We start from the raw sequence: 19,220 nt of genomic DNA on the forward strand, positions 1-19,220 counted from the left end.
GCCTGGGAATGGTGCATTTTATAAAGGGCTAGAGGCCTAGCCTTGACTGCGAGCCCATAGCTCAGTTGGTTAGATCATGATGCTGGTAACACCAAGGTTGCAGGTTTGATCCCCATATGGGGCACCTGCATATTCCTGCAAGCTTATTTCCCTGAATTTGCATATTCAGATTTGCTGGACCCAGTTAGAAACAGTGCTGGACCATCTAACAATCTGAACAAAGAGGGGTAGACCTAGGTTCTCCTCTAAAACAGAGAAACCGAGACTTTGAACTTTAACTTTTTGGCTGAGAGACTGAGAGACAGGGAAGGATGTACCCTCCAACATTTCTCCAATGAAAATAGGGACATCCTAAGGAAAAGTGGGACCTTCCTGGAGCAAATCAGATGGATAATACACAGTCCTCCTCTACTCAGAAATTAGTTCAATTGAGTCAAATGGGCCTTACTCCCAGGTAAGTGGCCAAAGAATTACAGCCTGAGTATTGGAAGACCAGACAAATCTTTAGACCGAGTCATCCCTAGACATTAAATTATGGGAGCTAGCAATCTTATGCAAATGGATGTGATCAACACAAGCTCATCAAAGGTCTGTGATAAATTAAAAGTTTTGAAGTAGAAGAGTTCTGAAATTTCCTGGAACCCTTGACAAAACTAAGGAGCTGGAAACCCTTTTCAGTTATTGGAGTATTATGAAATGCTTTGTTTCTGAGCTCCTTTGAAAGTTTTGTGCATGTTTCGGCATGGACTGCATACTACATTAATTATATATTTTCCCCCCCCGAAAGGACACCAGCCCATCCTCCAGATTTTTTATCAGAGCAGACAAAGCTTTCCTTGTTAATTTTCTTGAAACAGACAAGGAATTGTGTGTGTAGCTGAATGTCTTAATGTTTAGGACCAAAATAGAACCTCAGAATGATCTCATTCTCCTAGCCTGAAAAAGACATTTTGCCATGTGTTCCAGGGGCCATTTGTCACACATCTGTTTTCTCCCCAGTAGAGTCTTCTGTGTTATATGTCCATCCCATGGCCGTTCAGCAGAAAAAATGTAAATTAATTGTACTTTGGAAGTGACATGTCGTTGATTTGATTTAGCCCCATCATGTCAGCCAAACCCAGGCCAGCTTATCCCAAGTTTGCAAAGTGTGGAAAGTCCTATTTGGGCGCTCCCGTGATGAGGGACAAGGAGATCCACACACCCTTTGTAATCCTGCTCTGCAAGAGGCTGGGATCACATTGGCAGCGAGGAGCACTGAATACTTCTGCAGGTTCCTCGCACGATGGTTCCAAACATCTGCCTCCAGCTCGTTGATGAGCAAATATGATAATAAAAAAGAAAATCACAAACTGATTGTCAGGGGACTGCCATCGGAACAGGGAAGGGAAGCAGAGGGGCAGTTGGGTTACAGGGAACCTCCGAAAATCTTGCGAAGCAGTTCCTCTTCCTGTGGTGGGGAAAGCCACACCTCCAGTGGGGAAGAGGGGAAGGGACCAGAGGATGCTGGTGGGAGCCCCAGCGCCGCACCTTGTCAGTCTGAGGGTGGGGAAAGTCACACCTCTGGGGTAAAGGAGGGGAAAGGGCTAGAGGATGCTGCTGGGAGCCTCAGCACCGCTCCTGGCCAAGCCAGCCAGGAGGGAAGCACCCCTCTTCTGTCGCCCACCTTGCGCAGAGGTGTAAAACGCAAAGGAAGGAAAAAGCTGGGGGTGACTAAGCTATTATGTTGGGGGAGGACCCAGAAACGACCACTCCCGGATTCTGCTAGCGATTGAGGCAGACATGAACTTGTGGTTCTGCACTGTAAATAGCTTTGCACCAAAAGAAAACCTGTAAAAGACAGGTCAGAGTCCTGACTGGTTGCTTGCGAGCAACCACCATTGCCATCTGACACAGATGAAGAAACGTGTAGGCTTAAGACTGGGAGAACAGAAAACTGGGAGAGGCCAGAATTGACACCTGTGCCCATCCCTAGTTGGTGGTAACGGAAAAAGGCATCTTTGCCCATTATCCCAGAGAACAGCTGCTACTCAGAGTGGATAACAATTCATGTCCCTCCAATAACAACAGGTGTGTTTGAAATATATGGAGGCAGCAAAGAAACTGCTTCTGAAACAAGCAGGGGTGTTTTGGGACCACCGTTTCAAGGCAAGGGGAGGAGTAATGGTTGGGAAACCCAACTCCAGTGAAACTTCATTGTGCGCGGAAGTGCTTGTGTATATACCTCAAGGAACCTTTGTATCCTTGGCCAAGATGCTAATCGACATGTGATGCAAACAGGCCTCTGCTCCAAAGCCCAGTTATTGTTCCTCTCTGAATAGTGAGTTCCAGGCCATTTGTAAACTAATGAATTAACTCAAATATAGGCCACGAGCTAAAAATACGTTGGAACAGAGCCCATTAAAGAAGGTGGATTCCTTTCCAGTCCAACAATACTGTGAACCCAAGAGTTTGCAGATAAACTAAACAACACCTACAAAAGGACTAGGGCTTTGGGGTGGCTGGGTTGGTGGGTGGGACTCAAGGAAGCCAAAAAAGAAACATGTTTTATTCCAAAGTATTTTTTTTGTTAAAAAAACTAACTAACTCCAAACAGCCTTCATGGATGAACCCTGCAATTCTGGCTTGTGGAATCATTTGCAACAAACTTGTTTATCCTTTCTGCTGACCATTGCCAAAGTATTCATTGTTGTTATGCTTCCGCCCCGCCCCCCCCCCTTTCTGGAGGATTTATATGAGTTTCCAAAAGAGAGTGCAAGCTATGAATTGAGTTGCCCCATCTTTTCACATTTAGATTGCTCCCCCAGTATATCACATTTCCACCTTCTGTTCTGAAGGACTAGCAAAGAGGTAAAGTTTATTAGAGCTAATCCACATTTCATTCAAACCTTTTTTCCCCACCACCTTTATTTTTTCATTTTAGCTACCTTTCTTCCCGTGGCTTTAACCATTACCACAAACCGCGGAGAACCTGTCGACATTCCCTTCATCAGAAAGGTTGTTAAGGAAGAAGATGCAGTTATCTATAAAAATGGTATCTATGTCCCTTTTTTCCGCTTTTATGGTTAACACGTGAGCACCTGCGTTGATATGACGCAGGGTTCAGTCTATGATCTGAGAAGACTCCTAGGTGGCCTCTTATTAAGGGTTCTTTAGGTGTCATCAGGTGTGGGGAAGGAGCATGTGAACTGAAAATGATGAATTATGAGTGCCCACCTCACACATCATAGGCATGTGTTAGAAAGGCATGTGTTAGAAGTGTCTGAAATGTGCTTCTTATCTCTCTTGATATCTTAATTGTTGCTAGTTGAATATGTGCTCTTGAAAAGTTTATCTTATGGGAAGTCTCGTGTTTGAGGTATGAGGCACCCTGAAGTCCTTCAGAGAGTCCTCACTCCTCTCCTTTAACCTGGCAAGTCCTTTTCTTCCGTCAATCTTCTCGTCAGTTATGTTTTTATGGGCTCTTCTCTCCACTACAGGTTCTTTCATATCTTCTGTCCTCAGGCACGAAGTCCCAGAAGTGCTAAATGTGTTCTTGCAGAATGACCAGACTCAAGATTCAGCGGTGTACTCTGTCAGATACATAGGAGGAAGCCACTTCACTTCAGCTTATACTAGGCTGATAGTAAGAAGTAAGATTTGATCCGCTTCTTCTTAAGTTAAAACTACCTTCTTGGTAGTGGCGCCTGCCCTGTGCAATGCCCTCCCATCAGATGTCAAGGAAATAAACAACTACCTGACTTTTAGAAGACATCTGAAAACAACCCTGTTTAGGGAAGTTTTTAATGTTTGATGTTTTATCGTTTTATTATTATTATTATTCCGTTGGGAGCTGCCCAGAGTGGCTGGGGAAACCCAGCCAAATAAGCGAGGTATAAATAATAAATTATATTATTATTATTATTATTATTACACAAAGAGTTGGATCAGGACTTAGTTGTGCTTAGAGCAGACCCTCTGAAATTAACGGGGCTGACATTTAGTTACGAGCAAAGTTATATGTTTATTAATTTAATTCGACTTTTAAACTTCCCTTCGTCTGATCCGAATCCCAGGGCGATTTGGTTAAATACTAGTAAAAACACAGCAAGGTAAAAATGATGAAGCGACAACCCAGAATTTAAAGGGAAAGGGGGAATAAAAGTTAGCATAGCTGATTCACCAGCTGCTGCTATAGCCTTTGTAATAATGGTAGTAGGTTGGCGCTGTGGGTTAAACCACAGAGCCTAAGACTTGCCAATCAGAAGGTTGGCAGTTCGAATCCCTGCGACGGGGTGAGCTCCCGTTGCTCGGTCCCTGCTCCTGCCAACCTAGCAGTTCAAAAACACGGCAAAGTGCAAGTAGATAAATAGGTACTGCTCCGGCGGGAAGGTAAACGGTGTTTCCGTGCACTGCTCTGGTTCGCCAGAAGCGGCTTAGTCATGCTGGCCATATGACCCGGAAGCTGTAAGCCGGCTCCCTCGGCCAATAAAGCAGGATGAGCACCGCAACCCCAGAGTCGGTCATGACTGGACCTAATGGTCAGAGGTACCTTTATCTTTATATGTATCTTTCTTAAATGGAGAGCTGGAGAGGTGTAGAACTGGTACGCTGCCAGGTGAGGGAAATAGGGTACAGGTGGGTCCGATTTTGTAACTTGCGTGGCAAAGGAGCAAGTGATGGTTTGCAGAAAAAAGCTGAAACGTCAAAGTTCTCTTTTCATTTTTACCGAAACCGTGCAGCGGAGGAAGCACAGCTGATAGTTAGAATACAACAAGGCCAAGTTTAAATGGACGGGGAAAACCATGCTTGCTGGTTTTTTCTCTCATGTGTTCTTTCAATTTGTATGCCATTCCCCCCCCCCCAATAGACCCAAAGTCACACATGTTTAAGGGGGGAAGCACATACGTGTAAGGAACTGTTCTTTCTGAATGCTTAATCAATATTTAAAAACAAACAGCAGAACACAACGGGGTTGATCTCCGAACACATCAACACCATAAATTTAAAACACATTTAAAAGCACTCCTAGCAGAGGAGGTAACAGAGTAGCTCATACTTGGGAGTTGTTGTAGAAGCTTTTACATGAGACACCTGTTAAAAAAACCACAAACACATACAGAGCGCTGTATTTGGCTCAGGATCTCGGTATTATTTCGCTCACTGATTCTTACACTTTTCCACGAAGGGTGTGCATCTCAGAAATGGGGACCCGACTGTAGCTCTCACTGTCCAGAGTGCAAGAACAACGGCATCTGCCATGAAGATACTGGGGAGTGCATTTGCCCCCCTGGATTCATGGGGAAAACGTGCGAAAAGGGTAAGAGACATCGAAACATTCAAAAATGAAAGCATATGCGGCAGATAAAATCTTCCTTTCTTAAAAGTACAGTGGCACCTTGGTTCTCAAGCTTAATCCATTCCGTAAGTCTGTTCCAAAGCCAAAGCATTCCAAACCCAAGGTGCGCTTTCCCATAGAAAGTTAGGCAAAACGGTTTAATCCTTTCCAGACTTTTTAAAAACAACCCCTTAAACAGCAGTTTAACATGAATTTTACTATCCATACGAGACCATTGATCCGTAAAATGAAAGCAATAAGCGATGTACTGCAGCCACACAGTCAATCCATCAGTAGCTGAACTGGGTTCCACACAGTCACGAAAACAAAACAAAAAGAGCCGCAAAAACAGAAACACAAAATAAATAGCAAAAACAAACAGGCCTCAGTGTAACACTCAAAATGGAAGTGTGGCACTCAAAACGGAGCGCGTTCTGCTTCCAAAAAAAGTTTGCAAACCGGAACACTTCCGGGTTTGCAGTGTTTGGGTTCCAAGTTGTTTGAGTACCAAGGTGTTTGAGAACCAAGGTACCACTGTACAATACATTTTTTTCCAACAGGTAGAACGTTAACCTTCAGCCGTTCCAAATGTTCATGACCAGGCATAGGCAAACTCGGCCCTCCAGATGTTTTTGGCCTACAATTCCCATCATCCCTAGCTAACAGGACCAGTAGTCAGGGATGATGGGAATTGTAGCCCCAAAACATCTGGAGGGCCGAGTTTGCCTACGCCTGGTCATGCCTCTGCTTGACAAAGTGTTTGTTATGTGTTACTGAGTTCCACATTTCATTCATGCATTCGCCTAGTTTGCGCGTCATGGTAAACCGTAAACTGTCCTTACCGTGAAGCAGCAGTGAACTGGTGCATGCTGCTCAGTTGAATCTGCCCCTCTCCTACCTGTGGTGCACAGTCAGGGCCGGCCCACCCATGAGGCAAGGTGAGGCAAGTGCCTCAGGCGGCAGGGTTCACGGGGCAGCAGATCCAGCCTCTGAGGAATGCATTGCCTGCTGCTGTGGCGTATGCCTTGGAGGCCAGATCAGCTGCCACATTGGCCACCATGACTGCTCTGCAGTGGCCTCTTGACAAATCTGAGTCTCCTCCCGCCATTTTGTACCCAATGTAGATCCTTATTCCTGCTTTGTTTGTGATGTAGATCTTTGTTCCACCCTTGTTCCTGATGTAGATCTCTACTTGCCCTCTCTTCTCTGGTTGGGGAGGGAAGCGGGCACCATTTTGGTGTTCGTCTCAGGCGCCAAAATGTATTGAACTGGCCCCATGTGCTATGAAGAAACAAGCCAGTTAGCCCAGAGTTGGAAGCAAGACCAAGTTCCCGCCAGAGAGGAATGGCAGACCAAACTGATGGGCTTTGTGGAGATGGCGAAAATGACTGGGAAAATCAGAAATCAGGAAGACCAGAATTTCAATAAAGAAGGGGGCAGGATTTATAACTTACCTTGCAGAGTCATAAGAGGGATACTTCATTGGTCTGACACTTTTCTTCTCCATTTACAGCTTGTGGAGAAAACAAATTTGGCAAGGCTTGCCAAGAGAGCTGTAAAGAAAAGTCAGGTTGCAAATCTTTTATGTTTTGCCTGCCTGACCCATACGGCTGTTCATGTGCCTCAGGATGGAACGGACTGCAGTGTGATGAAGGTAAAATCATATACACGCTTTACACTGGTGATGTGTGAAGGTGTTGTGAGGGGGGGCAGTGGGAGGGACAAAAGTCACTTAAAAACAGACTGTGGGCCAGATTGCTAGGTTTGTTTGTCAGACATTCAGAAACCAACAAGCCTGCTGTCCCAGCTATCTCATCCCAGTTAGCCCTCTAAAAACTCTGATACCCCATAATTAAATACAATATACTCCCATAGAGACTACCTTACACTGCGTTTAAAACCAAAATCGCATTTGAATAGAAACTGTTTCTCAGGCGGCTAGTCCTAGTCTTTATAACCCTGTACCTTCTTCCAGAACACAGAAGCTGAAAGAGATCATTTCCAGGGTGCACACTATCCTGCGCTATCTCTGCAGCTTTCTTATGGCACCTGGAAGCATAGATTTGATCCAATGCGCTCATCTCGCTTTCAGTCCAAGGGAGCAGGCATTTGTCCACAGACAGCTTTCCAGGTCATGTGGCCAGCAGGACTAAACTGCTTCTGGCGCAACAGGACACAGTAACACCATTTACCTTCCCGCCACAACAGTACCTATTTATCTACTTGCACTGGTGTGCTTTCAAACTGCTAGGTTGGCAGGAGCTGGGACAGAGCAATGGGAGCTCAACCATCGCGGGGATTCAAACCACCGATCTTCTGATCAGCAAATCCAAGAGGCTCAGTGGTTTAGACCATAGCACCACCCGCGTCCCCAGTACACACAGAAATACTCAAAGCAGATAACTCTAACAAGCTGACGCAGTCACCTGATTCATGAAATCCAGAACGATCCTTGTATCTGATGCCACACAGTTAACTCTTATCCCGCCTGTGTGTTCTTGCAGGTTGTAAGCCCGGTTTTTATGGGCCCGACTGCAAAGTCAAGTGCAACGGCTGCAGCAACCGGGGAACGTGCGACAGCTTTAAGGGCTGCATCTGCCACGTGGGTTGGCACGGTCTGGAATGTGAAAAAGAAGGTAAAGCAAAGGTAACACTGTAGTGCAACAAAAGTCTTTTGTGCTTCGTACAAAGGTTGTTAATCTCTGTCTCTTTTTTTGCCAAGACTTGCTTGCCGTAGCTCAGTGGCAGAGAACATGCTAATAGCCTCCAGCATTTCTCCAATGAAAATAGGGATGTCCTAGACTAGTCAATAATAACAACAACAATAATAATAATTTTATTATTTATACCCCATTCACCTGACTGGGTTGCTCCAGCCACTCTGGGTGGCTTCCAACATACAGTGGTGCCTTGCAAGACGAAATCAATTCGTTCCGCGAGTTTTGTCATCTTGCGATTTTTTTCATCTTGCGAAGCACGGTGTCAGGAAAGTTTTGGAAAAGCTTCAAAAATCACCAAAGTCTTTAAAAACCTCAAAAAAGGCTACCACACCGTGTTCTATGAGTTGCTCCTCGAAGTCAAGTCGCAACTGTATTAACGGTGTTAAGAAAAAGGAAACAAACTTGCAAGACGTTTCCGTCTTGCGAAGCAAGCCCATAGCGAAAATCGTCTTGCGAAGCAGCTCAAAAAACAATAAACCCTTTCATCTAGTGAGTTTTTTGTCTTGCGAGGTACCACTGTATATAAAAACGTAATAAAACATTAAACGTTAAAAACTTCTCAATACAGGGCTGCCTTTGGATGTCTTCTAAAGGTTATATAGTTAGTTATCTCTTCAGCTCGGGGTTTGCATAACTCTGTACTCTCCAATAGGGACATCCTAGACAATTTATTATTATTATTATTATTATTATTATTATTAATACCCCACCCATCTGACTGGGTTGCCCCAGCCACTCTGGACAGCTTCCAACGTATATAGTAAAAGGGACTCCTGACCGTTAGGTCCAGTCGTGGCCGACTCTGGGCTTGTGGCGCTCATCTTGTTTTACTGGCCGAGGGAGCTGGCATACAGCTTCCGGGTCATGTGGCAAGCATGACTAAGCCACTTCTGGTGACCCAGAGCAGTGCACGGAAATGCCGTTTACCTTCCCGCCGGAGCGGTACCTATTTAGCTACTTGTACTTTGACGTGCTTTCGAACTGCTAGGTTGGCAGGAGCAGGGACCGAGCAACGGGAGCTCACCCTGTTGCAGCGATTCGAACCGCCGACCTTCTGATCGGCAAGTCCTAGGCTCTGTGGTTTAACCCACAGCACCACCCGCGGCCCTTCTTCAACGTATATAAAAACATAATAAAACATTTTTTAAAATCTTCCCTATACAGGGTTGCCTTCAGATGTCTTCTAAAAGTTGTATTTCCTTGGCTTGTGGGTTGCATAACTCCATACCCTCCAACATTTCTCTGATGAAAATAGGGACATCCTAAGGAAAAGTAGGATACTCTGAGATCAAATCAGAAACTTGGATGGCTTCTGTAAATCTGGGACTGTCCCTGGAAAATAGGGACACTTGGAGGGTCTGCTATCATAAGTTGATTAATCCAATTAAACCTATCAACCCTGGTTTCTTAGCTTCCTGGTTGCAAATAGGATAGTGTGTTTTTTCCCAAACTGAGCCAGGAATACCAGGCCAGATCCCTTCTATCTCTGGCGAGAATGAACAACCTACATAGCATGCTGTAAATTCTTTTATCTCCCTCACACACAGGTGCAGCAGATGAATCACCTGAGATAAAGAACTTGCCCGGTGCTGTGGAGCTCAACGCCGGTTCGGAGTTCAAATCTAGCTGCATAGCTACCGGCAAGCCACTTCCTACAAAAGAAGAAATTAAACTAATAAAAAAAGATGGGACGGTCCTTAAGGTAAGTTGCTGATCAGTTCCCTCTTTTGAGTGTGCAGGAGCTGTATATTATTATTATTATTATTATTATTATTATTATTATTATTTATTAGTGTACTGCCCTATACCCATAGAGCTTAGGGTGGTTCACAACATAAAATTACTATATAAAAAAACACAAAATACATAATAAAAATAAAAGCTCATCCTGCACTTTTAATAACTGCATGGAAAAGAGGATTTCAGCAGATGTAACTATTAAAAGTGTGGTAGCCCTATCCTGCAGCATAGTGATTCCTCAGATGCTGTGACCAAATAAACAAGATATCCTTTTAAGTGCATTACTAAGCCCTCGGCTGATATGCAACATTCAAAGGCTCCATTTGCTTTTGAATGACACTTCCCACCCCACCCCCACCCCAAAATAGGATGAAACCAATTTGAACAGCAGCAAAATTCACCTAATGAAATTTCTAGGTGAATTTTTGGAGCAACCTGCTTGGTCAAAATATCTAAGGAATGTCAAGGAAGGCAAAAAAAGAAGAAAAAAGAAAGAGGTTTCAGTAAATCCAGTGAACTGTTATGAGTGAGGTCTGCACATGTTTAATTTAAGAAGAAGAAGAAGAGAAGAAGAGTTTGGATTTGATATCCTGCTTTGTCACTACCCAAAGGAGTCTCAAAGCGGCTAACATTCTCCTTTCCCTTCCTCCCCCACAACAAACACTCTGTGAGGTGAGTGGGGCTGAGAGACTTCAGAGAAGTGTGACTGGCCCAAGGTCACCTAGCAGCTGCATGTGGAGGAGCGGGGAAGCGAACCCGGTTCGCCAGATTACAAGACTACTGCTCATAACCACTACACCACACTGGCTCTCTAAATAATTTGTTTCTATTGTTTCCTGTTTTAGCCTACGCAAGTGGCAAACAGAAACCAGTCAGAAGTTACAGAAGCCACATTTCATGTTGAAAAAGTCCAGCCTTCTGATTCTGGAACGTGGGTCTACATTGTTGAGACAGTGGCGGGCATGGTGGAACAACCTTTCCAAGTCACAGTTAAAGGTAACTGATAACCTTTAAGACTTCAGACTTGACTACACCAAAATATCTCACCCAAATCAGCGCGGCCTAAGTGTGCATTTAAATGATGTTGATTGGAATAAAAAGGTAAAGGACCCCTGACAGTTAAGTCCAGTCGCGAACGACTCTGGGGTTGCGGCGCTCATCTCGCTTTACTGGCTGAGGGAGCCGACATTTGTCCGCAGACAGTTTTTCCGGGTCATGTGGCCAGCATGACTAAGCCGCTTCTGGCGAAACCAGAGCAGTGCCTTCCCTACTTGCACTTTGATGTGCTTTCGAACTGCTAGGTTGGCAGGAGCTGGGACCGAGCAACAGGAGCCTACCCCGTTGCGGGGATTCGAACCACCGACCTTCCGATCGGCAAGCCCTAGTCTTAGTGGTTTAGACCACAGCGCCACCCGCATCCCATCATTGATTGCAATAGGCACGCATTAATTAATGGATTGGTAAATCTTCGTTGATATTCAACGGTGATACACCCTCAAGAGTCAGGTGTAGTTCCTCTGAGGGCAAGTCATGAGTTTTGCTGAAATGTTGATTTGAAGTAGAAAATGCCCTCAAAGAAGAGGGAGGAATTTCCCCCAGAATCCAGTCTGGCAAACAGTATATGACTTTGGTGCTTGGTTTCCCATACTAATGAGAATGCCCAGAAGCAGAGGCCTCTGAAAATAATTTCAGTTGTCAAGGAAACCAAAGTACTGAGAAAGCAGTCAGCTAAATCTGACAGATGTAAATGTCCACAGATCTTAAAGGCCCTTTGAGTCTTGCCTGCATAACAGGAGGACAAAATGAGTCACTGGCAACGAAGATCAACAACAGTCACCCAATGTTGACTTGAGTACAGTTTTGAGTTAGAAAAGAACGATAGCTTTAGACCAAACGACACGGAGAGGATGGCTGTCAGGGAGTCCCATCAACTGTAGGGAGACCTGATTTTGTTTGGAGAGAAAAATGAGATGAGTATGAGAAAGGAAATGGGGAGACAGAGGGAGGAGAATCTTGCCTGAAAAGGAGGATGGGCAATCAATTCGGCCATGATGGCCAATGGGAAGTAAATGACTCGGTCTCTTAGCTGTGGTGGCATTAGTCACGTGACCGAAATCGAGCACACCCTAAAATGCATCACCAAACCTGGTGCTTGAAATCAGAGAGGTCTCTTATCCGTGGTGGCTGATGTCTGTTGGGTGTAAGGCAGGAGGTCAACAGTAGGTGGCGACAGAGCCAAAGAGAGGCAGAGCCAACTATAGACCAGTCTCCACTGCTCTCTAATGTCACCCGTTTCAAGAGCTGTTTCATAAGTTACTGTTTCTGATTTGGAAACTAATCACTCTGCCTTGCAATGTATGAATAACAGGTTTCTGTAGATTCCATATTAGGGGCTCACATTCTGAAAGGATGTATCAGGACAAACTCACCTGAGGATTACTCCCTACAAGGCAGAGCAACAGAATAAATATAATAATCGTATTGATCCATTGCATGCCTCCTGATAATTCAGGAGACAAAAAAAATCTTCATTACTATTTTTGCTGTTATTAAACAATTCATCTTCTTGACCAGTTCTTCCCATGCCTCAGAAAGCTCCAACACTGGTCGAAAGAGGACATAATTTTCTCCTCATTGATACAAATGCTGATATATATAGCGGGGATGGACCGATTGTGTCAACGCAGCTTCTCTACAAAACCGCCAAATTTCAGTGGAAGACCTTGGAAGGTAAGTGTTTATCACAAGAGTTTCTGCTTCCTCATATAGGCCACATGTAGGTGCTACCATCATTTTATTTCCCCCCAAACAATCTGGACACTTTGGTCAGTAGCTTCTGATCATCATGGCTGCTTGCTACTTCCAGGATCCTGTCTTCAGCCACCAGTTGTGGTCCCCCACAAAAACTGGAACGGAGGTTAGGGCACTCATTTCCTGCTTGTGAGCTTTCCAAAATCATCTGTTTGACCACTGAAGACAAGACACTGATCCATCAAAGTTCTTCTTACAGTTCCATGAGGGAGAATATTAGCAGAGGTTCTTCAGCCCCTCACCAGCCTACAATTCCCAGGATTCTTTAGGGAAAGCCATGGCAGTGGTCTACCTAAACGGCCTCGGTCCAGTATACCTGAAGGAGCGTCTCCACCTCCATCGTTCTGCCCGGACACTGAGGTCCAGCACCGAGGGCCTTCTGGCAGTTCCCTCACTGCGAGAAGCAAAGCTACAGGGAACCAGGCAGAGGGCCTTCTTGGTAGTGGCACCCGCCCTGTGGAATGCCCTCCCATCAGATGTCAAAGAGAAAAACAACTGCCAAACTTTTAGAAGACATCTGAAGGCAGCCCTGTTTAGGTTATTAATAGGTTATTGTATTTTAGTGTTTTGTTGGAAGGAAACCCAGCCAGATGGCCAGGGTAAAGGTAAAGGGTAAAGGGACCCCTGACCATTAGGTCCAGTCGTGACCAACTCTGGGGTTGCGGCGCTCATCCCACTTTATTGGCCGAGGGAGCCGGCATACAGCTTCCGGGTCATGTGGCCAGCATGACTAAGCTGCTTCTGGCAAACCAGATCAGCGCATGGAAACGCCGTTTACCTTCCCGCCAGAGCAGTACCTATTTATCTACTTGCACTTTGATGTGCTTTCAAACTGCTAGGTTGGCAGGAGCAGGGACCGAGCAACGGGAGTTCACCCCATTGCGGGGATTCGAACCACCGACCTTCTGATCGGCAAGTCCTAGGTTCTGTGGTTTAACCCACAGCGCCACCCGCGTCCCTGATGGGTGGGGTATAAATAAATAATAATAATAATAATAATAATTATTATTATTATTATTATTATTATTCCACTGATATGGGCTTTGCAGTGTTTAAATGCTGATGCAGTTAAACCTGGTTCGGGTGGTGGGCCAATGGTTAGCATCACACGTCGGTACACTGTTTGTGTTTAGCAGAATGCTCGCAGTTGATGCGCTGCCTTGCCTTGGTTGAGGTTGCCTTGGGGCCGTGCCACGCGACCCCGCTGTGTGCGCATGCCCTGCAGCATGCGTGCATGGCGTCAGCATGCCCTGTGGTGTGCTGACATCACTCGCGTATGTCGGGGGGACATGCGGTTGGATGGAGGATGGAGGCGGTTGGAGGATGGATGGCGGCTAATGGATTGAAGTTGACCCTACCTGCCCGCGGACTGTCTCGCCAGAGTGGTGCATGCTCTAGTTATCTCCCGCTTGGACTACTGCAATGCGCTCTACGTGGGGCTACCTTTGAAGGTGACTCGGAAACTACAGCTAATCCAGAATGCGGCAGCTAGACTGGTGACTGGGGGCGGCCGCCAAGACCACATAACACCGGTCTTGAAAGACCTACATTGGCTCCCAGTACGTTTCCGAGCACAATTAAAAGTGCTGGTGTTGACCTTTAAAGCCCTAAACGGCCTCGGCCCAGTATACCTGAAGGAGCGTCTCCACCCCCATTGTTCTGCCTGGACGCTGAGGTCCAGCGCCGAGGGCCTTCTGGCGGTTCCCTCATTGCGAGAAGCAAAGCTACATGGAACCAGGTAGAGGGCCTTTTCGGTAGTGGCACCCGCCCTGTGGAACGCCCTCCCATCAGATGTCAAAACGATAAACAACTACCTGACATTCAGAAGACATCTTAAGGCAGCCCTGTTCAGGGAAGTTTTTAATGTATGATATTTTAGTGTTTTTTGGTTTCTATGGAAGCAGCCCAGAGTGGCTGGGGAAACCCAGCCAGATGGGCGGGGTACAAATAATAAATTATTATTATTATTATTATTATTATTATGCAGACACCGCGGGGGTATGCCAACATCATGCTGTGTTCTGCTGTGTTCTGCCGAATTCAGGTCGGGGTGCTGTTGTTTGTTAGAGAGAGAGAGAGAGTCAAAGGCAGTGTGGTGTAGTGGTTAAGAGCAGTGGACTCGTAATCTGGTGAACCGGGTTCGCTTCCCCGCTCCTCCACATGCAGCTGCTGGGTGACCTTGGGCTCTGAAGTCTCTCAGACTCACTCACCTCACAGAGTGTTTGTTGTGGAGGAGGAAGGGAAAGGAGATTGTTAGCCGCTTTGAGACTCCTTAAGGGGAGTGAAAGGTGGAATATCAAGTCCAAGCTCTCCCTCTCCCTCTCCCTCTCCCTCTCCCTCTCCTCCTCCTCCGTATTATATCTTTATTCATCACAATATATCAAAAATTGTCTCAATACGGTTACAATTAAAGCACAAAGCTTGTATTGAATCCCACAAAGGCGCTGTTTGTGGTGTGTCCCCAGTCGTACCTCTGGCAAATAGGTTTTTCCATTGTTTCCCAAAGCATTAAAATCTTTAAAATGCAGAGTCCAAACAGAAAAGTCCCAATAATAATTTACTGAGCAACCTAGTTGAGAAGAAAGGAGCAAAGAGGTTTTGTCTTTCTTAGTTCAGGTCCTGTACGTAGCAGGGAGACATCTGACCAAACATACAGAGGAAAACTCCCTCAGAACTACACAGCCAACCAGAACACGTGCACCTCAGTAAACATTGTGCAACCTTTGAGCAAAAGAAGTATGTTTGTTTACAACTCTATCTTCCCTTATCACTTAGCAGTGCGTGTAATTCTGTTGTTGTTCCTCCTTTCAAATGCAGTCACTGAAAGGATCTGGAAGTTAAGCGATCTGGAACCCAAAACAGAATATTCCTTCTGTGTCCGGCTGACTCGCAGAGGAGAAAAGGGCGTCGGGCATCCTGGGCCAGAGGCCAGTTTCACTACAGCTGCTGTTGGTATGCAGGTCTTCAGAACTTTTTCACAAAGGGGATGCTCACTATCTTACAACTGTCTTCCTACCTGTGGCTACCTTGTGTGCATGTACAGTGGTATCTTGGTTCCCGAATGGCTCAGTTGCTGAACAAATCGGCTTCCGAATTCCGCAAATCCGGAAGTGAGTGTTCCGGTTTGTGAACGTTTTTTGGAAGCCAAACGTCCGCCGTGGCTTTGAATTGAGTGCAGGAAGCTCCTGCAGCCAATCGGAAGCCATGCCTTGGTTTTGGAATGGTTCCAGGAGTTGAACAGACGTCCGGAACGGATTCTGTTCGAGAACCAAGGTACCACTGTATAGCCAGTTGCTTTTTTTTCAGCCAGAGCTCACTGGAACTCAGCTCTGGCACCTCTCAGGTGGGCGCAATTGCTATTCTGAGAGAACAAGGGAGAAAGCTCATGGTGAGCTCTGGCACCCCTTTTTCTAGAAAAATAGCACTGTGCATAGCCATTTGCATGTGGAAAAGGTATTTATCTAAAAGTGATAAATTGAGCATGTTTTTAAAGTAAAAATAACAATAATTTGAATTAGAGCCATTAAAGAGTACATTGTATACAATATCAAGCTTTGTTACTTTTTAAAGTAAAAATAACAATAATTTGAATTAGAGCCATTAAAGAGTACATTGTATACAATCTCAAGCTCTGTTACTGTGCCCTAGTGGCGCATCATGCTAAGTCAAACTGGTTTTGACCTTAAAAGCCTTAAACGTCTCAGGACCACTATACCTCAAGAACCGCCTCTTTCCATATGAACCTACCCGGACCCTGAGATCATCTTCCGAGGCCCACCTTCGTGTGCCTCCTCCTCAAGAGGTCCAGAGGGTGGCAACACGAGAGCAGGGCCTTCTCTACAGTGGCTCCCCGTCTAAGGGATGCTCTCCCTGGGGAAGTTCGCCTGGCGCCTTCACTATACACCTTTAGGCGCCAGGCAAAAACATTCCTTTTTAACTAGTCCTTTGGTTGATCTTACTGACATCCAATACCCTTTTAGAATGTGGCTCACTTTTGGAGGTTTTTTTATTGGGTTGTTGTTTTTAATTTGATTTTATATATTGTGATCTTATTTGTGAACCACCCTGAGACCTCCAGGTATAGGGCGGTGTATAAATTCTAATAATAAATAAATAAATCATCCAGGTGTGCAAGCTCCTAGAATCATAGAATCATAGAATCATAGAATCATAGAGTTGGAAGAGACCACAAGGGCCATCGAGTCCAACCCCCTGCCAAGCAGGAAACACCATCAGAGCACTCCTGACATATGGTTGTCAAGCCTCTGCTTAAAGACCTCCAAAGAAGGAGACTCCACCACACTCCTTGGCAGCAAATTCCACTGTCAAACAGCTCGTACTGTCAGGAAGTTCTTCCTAATGTTTAGGTGGAATCTTCTTTCTTGTAGTTTGGCTCCATTGCTCCGTGTCCGCTTCTCTGGAGCAGCAGAAAACAACCTTTCTCCCTCCTCTATGTGACATCCTTTTATATATTGGAACATGGCTATCATATCACCCCTTAACCTCCTCTTCTCCAGGCTAAACATGCCCAGCTCTCTTAGTTCCTCATAAGGCATCGTTTCCAGGCCTTTGACCATTTTGGTTGCCCAAATCTCCCTGGGGAGGAGATTGTGATAACTTTGCACCTCCTTCATCACTTTGCAGCTGTACAGAGCTGACCCGTGGCTTGGCTTAGAATGTCATCCAAAACTAGCTTGTGGTTGAGCATTCTCCAGACTAACCAATGAGCTGCATTATTTCCTTGACAGAGAGGAATGCCCTCTCTGAAGGGAGGGCATTCCACAGGGCAGGCACCACCACCAAGAAGGCCCTCTGCCTGGTTCCCTGTAGCTTCACTTCTCGCAGGGAGGGAACCACCAGAAGGCCCTCGGAGCGGGACCTCAGTGTCTGGGATGGACAATGGGGACGGAGATGCTCCTTCAGGTATACTGGGCCGAGGCCGGGTAGTGGTGGGTAATGGTGGTTATCTTAAATAAATATCCATGATAGTTCAATGGGCTCTCAGAGCCTAAACACTAGGGACACAGAGGAGGCCCTCCGCACTTTGCTACTGTGCTTTCTGGAAACCCCTGGGCGGCCATAGTGGGGAACAAGATGGCGGACCACAAAGGACTCTTGGCATCATCTTGGCAGGTTCTTCTTTTGCTCTGAGGGGTTCCAGAGGCATTAACATTCCTTCTCACGACTCTCTAAAGGCCTCCCTCCGCCAAGGGGCCTCTCCCTCGTTCCTAAAGGCACGACGGCGCTGACCTTTTCTTGGCAGCCGGTGGGGCAGCCGGTGGGAGAGGACGTCCAACTCGAAGTGGAATGTAAGAGCGTGGATGATAAGAACGGGGGTGTCCCCCCGACCCATCAGCTGGGGAGAAACATGTCCGCCCTGGTCATCGACAATCTAGAGCCCAGGCACCACTACAAGTGCAGAGTCCGTGTGAACAGCAAGTCCGAAGGAGAATGGAGCGACTATCTGGATGCGTGGACCTTCAGTGACCGTGAGTGAAGGGAGCGTCTAACAAGCCCACTTTGTATGACCTAGCAGGCCTCATTTGTAATTTGTACAGCATGGTCCACCCCAGGGCTGGGGAACCTCCTTTACTCCTGGTGTTATGGATTCCAGCTCCCATCAGCCTCAGCCAGAATGGTCAATGGGTCAGGGAGGTCAAACGGCTCAGGACCGCCATACCTCAAAGACGGCCTCTTTCCATAGGAACCTCCCTGGACCCTGAAATCATCCTCTGAGGCCCTTCTTTGTATGTCTCCTCCACGTGAGGTCCCGAGGGTGGCAACACGAGAACGGGGCCTAATCTGTGGTGGCTCCCCATTTGTGGAATGTTTTCCCCAGGGAGGCTCACCGTTCCTCTTCAACCAGGCCTTGGGTCGATTACACCCAAGACCCTTTTAAAATGTGTTGTGGAAGCGGGGAGAGGGAGGTCATAGGTTTGTTTTTGTTTTTATTATGTATGTTTTGTGGGTTCCCCCCCCCTTGTATTTTTATGCTGTGAACAGCCCTGAGATCTCATAATAACTGAGTGCCTGCTGACACCTAGTGGCAGCAAAAGGCATTTCATGCTCCTCACTTCATTCACGCTCAAGTATCTTGATTTCCACCAGGAAAACTTATTTCAGGGATTCACGGAGCTCATTATTATATTTCCTCACCAGGGCCAATACCATTCCCTAACTTCTAAATCTGTCAGTTGATTAAAGGATTCTTAGGTACTTTTAGTTCATTATTAACCTGCCTTTAAAATCCACCAATCAATACAGCTTAAATAATCAATGCAGCTTAAATACTGCCAAAACCTCAGCGGAGGAGGGTTTTCGGTTGTTGTTTTTTAAAGAGACACTGATTTATCGAAAGCATTTTAAAAACTCTTTTCTTTAGCTTAAGAAGGTCCCAGAGCTGCTCACAAAATTACTTAGTAGGGCTTGCATCTACAAAGCATTTTATTCTAGAATCAATGGAGACTGTACACTTGTTTTTGTCTACATAGTCCACACACAATGTAGAGCTATTGCATTATTATTATTATTTTGCCCCTGAAAAGCATTTCCTGAGAAACTGGTTTCTTTCCTGGAACAACTGGTTCTGCATTTCAGACTAATTCTGCATTAGCCCACATGTGAAACAGGCTAAC

At 45.9% G+C, this 19,220-nt stretch overlaps 1 protein-coding gene across 1 annotated transcript in view; it reads left to right on the top strand.

Annotated features, from left to right (window-relative positions):
• The window catches only part of TEK (TEK receptor tyrosine kinase), a 48,759-nt gene that overhangs the window by 13,667 nt on the left and 15,872 nt on the right, over positions 1 to 19,220 (top strand). Inside the window, exons 3-12 of the mRNA XM_080987721.1 lie at positions 2,921 to 3,031; positions 3,477 to 3,629; positions 5,165 to 5,296; positions 6,828 to 6,968; positions 7,819 to 7,950; positions 9,582 to 9,736; positions 10,620 to 10,770; positions 12,349 to 12,504; positions 15,403 to 15,537; positions 17,781 to 18,074. Of these exons, the coding sequence (XP_080843847.1) occupies positions 2,921 to 3,031; positions 3,477 to 3,629; positions 5,165 to 5,296; positions 6,828 to 6,968; positions 7,819 to 7,950; positions 9,582 to 9,736; positions 10,620 to 10,770; positions 12,349 to 12,504; positions 15,403 to 15,537; positions 17,781 to 18,074 (1,560 nt within the window). The remainder of the gene's footprint in view (positions 1 to 2,920; positions 3,032 to 3,476; positions 3,630 to 5,164; positions 5,297 to 6,827; positions 6,969 to 7,818; positions 7,951 to 9,581; positions 9,737 to 10,619; positions 10,771 to 12,348; positions 12,505 to 15,402; positions 15,538 to 17,780; positions 18,075 to 19,220) is intronic.

This window comes from Podarcis pityusensis, assembly GCF_964106645.2.
Source record: "Podarcis pityusensis genome assembly, chromosome: 17".
Lineage (NCBI taxonomy): Eukaryota > Metazoa > Chordata > Lepidosauria > Squamata > Lacertidae > Podarcis > Podarcis pityusensis.